This window comes from Penaeus monodon, chromosome 12, assembly GCF_015228065.2.
Source record: "Penaeus monodon isolate SGIC_2016 chromosome 12, NSTDA_Pmon_1, whole genome shotgun sequence".
NCBI lineage: Eukaryota > Metazoa > Arthropoda > Malacostraca > Decapoda > Penaeidae > Penaeus > Penaeus monodon.
In genome coordinates, this window is record NC_051397.1 from 49,021,165 (window position 1) to 49,023,664 (window position 2,500).

General features: G+C 31.2%; 2 protein-coding genes across 2 annotated transcripts in view; one reads left to right on the forward strand and one right to left on the reverse strand.

Annotated features, from left to right (window-relative positions):
• The window catches only part of LOC119579803, a 1,353-nt gene extending 1,180 nt beyond the window's left edge, over positions 1–173 (forward strand). Inside the window, exon 3 of the mRNA XM_037927688.1 lies at positions 1–173. This exon is cut by the window's left edge and continues 504 nt beyond it. The gene's annotated coding sequence lies outside the window, so the exon portion shown is untranslated.
• Positions 174–1,768: 1,595 nt separating this feature from the next.
• The window catches only part of LOC119579804, a 1,016-nt gene continuing 284 nt past the window's right edge, over positions 1,769–2,500 (reverse strand). The window contains exons 1-2 of the mRNA XM_037927689.1: positions 2,420–2,500; positions 1,769–2,307 (exon numbers count right to left, since the gene is read on the reverse strand). The exon at positions 2,420–2,500 is cut by the window's right edge and continues 284 nt beyond it. Of these exons, the coding sequence (XP_037783617.1) occupies positions 2,142–2,307; positions 2,420–2,500 (247 nt within the window). The 3' untranslated portion in view covers positions 1,769–2,141. The remainder of the gene's footprint in view (positions 2,308–2,419) is intronic.

Sequence of the window (2,500 nt, forward strand, 5' to 3'; positions counted from 1 at the left end):
ACCAGTGTCTTAATACCAGGTTTGCTTCCACCCTCCTTCTTTGGCAGAAAAACACAAATCCATGAAAATTTTCCCTTTTTCACTGTTAATCGATTACAAGTTGATAGAGAAAGAGCAGTGAAAATATTCCTATTATATTTTCTAACTTTTTGAATACAAGAAATGACTATTTTTTTCTTCCTTTGATTGTAATTGCGTTTGACTATTTAAAATAAATGTACAATATAATAAGAACAATGATTATAACAAAATGTTTTTAATGATGATAATGAAATTGATTATATCAACAATTATAATAACAATTATAATAACAGTAATGATAATAGTTTTAAGATTGATAATGTTAACGATGAAGATCATTACAATACGATAATGATAAGAATAACGATTATAATAATAATAATGATTATAATAATGACAAGAATAATGATGATAATAATGATATGAATAATAATGACACTGAAAATAATATCACTACTGCTACAAATACTACTACTACTAATGATAATAATAAAAGAAAATACTACTACTATTACTATTACTACTAATAATGATCATGATGATAATAATCATGATAATGGTAATGGTGATAGTAAAATCATTAATAGCAATTATGATGATAAAAGTAAAATGAATATTGTAGTAATAATGAATTAATAATAAAAATAATGAAAATATTGATGGTAATGATAATAATAACAGTAATAATAGTAACTATGATAATAATGTTAATGATGAATATGTTAATGATAATGATGGTCATGACAATAATAATAATGATGACAATAATAAAGATGATACTACTACTAATGATGATGATGATGATGATAATAATAATAATGATAATAATAATAGTAATAGTAATAATAATAATAATAATGATAATAATAATAATGATAGTAATAGTAAAAAGGATAACAATAAGGCTTATGATTATTTCTATCATTATTATTATTATTATTATTATTATTATTATTGTTATTATTATTATTATTATTATTATTATTATTATTATTATTATTATTATTATTATTATTATTATTATTATTATTATCATTAGTATTATTATTATCATAATTATTATTGTTATTATTACAGTTATTATTATCATTGTTATTATTATTATTATCATTATTATTATTATTATTATTATTATTATTATTATCTTCATCATCATTATCATCATTATCATTATAATGTTAATCATTAGATGAAAGTGCCAAAAGAAACTACACTGTTAGAGTGGCACTGCCCTTTCTAGACATTTCTAATGCCAATGATATAAATTTTCGATGTTTCTGAGCAACATTTGATAACTGCCAGCTAGTGATATGGCTATTGTTCTTCTGGCCCTTTTGCATTCTTCCATCTAGTATTATTTTTCGGTTTTGTGGATTCATTTCATTTTCTCATGTCAACTTTGTATTTGCCAGAAAACAAAGAAATTTTAGGCTACTTTCGAAAAGGCTATAACCCTGACTTCGACCTGGGTGTTGAACATTCTTTAACATCCTTTGAGAAATTTAATGTTTTGATTTTTTTTTCATAGTTGTGGTCTTCGTTTTTTTACGCTCCTTTACAGAATATCTGATTATAAACAGTTTGTTGTGAATGATTGGATAGAAGCACGAACATTCTGTATTAAACTAGTCCGCTTCTGGGAATGGTTTCTTGGCAGATATGGAATAAGGTAACCAGCTCGTGATTATTGCAAAAAATATAAAAAATGTAATGATAACCAAATTATTTTTGATTTCCTTGGTAGCGAAGAGGGTGTCATTGAAACCGTTATTAAGAAATTCGTCTTTTATTGATTTTCTAAGAAATGTAGCAAAAGGTTTGGCGAATAAGTTCGCTTTGTCATTAAGTGACTTTTGAAGGACCATGTGAAGTGTAGACGAGATGACAATGATAGAGGTACAATGGCTTGATAAGAAGTGACTCTGATGTCTGAAAACACACACGCTGCAGCACAACGTTGAGACGTCGTGGCTGCCACTGACACACTCTCTCATGATGCAGTGCCACACCTGGCACTTGGGTCTTGGCACTGAGGGCGAGATGAAATCCACGCAACGCAAACTACCCCGTCCTCTTAGGGTCTATGGCTGCGGTGGTGAGAACATGGGAAAGGAAGTGACTCAGGCGGTGTTCTGGATTTCCCTGAATGCCTGATAGATGTCCTTCCTGTCGAAGGGACAGCTGCTGAAGGTCTGAGCGCAGGCGGCAGTGCCATTGACGGCACCGACCTTGCCTGCGTCAGCGAAGAAACCTCCGGCGACTCCGCTGATGGCGCTTGAGCTGCGTCTGGTTTGGGGAACAGGAATTGGTAAATAATACGGCAAGAATGGTTTCAAGAAAATTGTCAGTAGTTTGAACAATTGCAAAATCCATTGCAAGATGCCTCGCATGCACTCACCCGAAGAGGTTGCGGATGAGGATCTCCTCGTGGGCGAGCTTGTCGTCGGCGGTGGCTTCGAGCTCGCAGACGTAGCGGCGA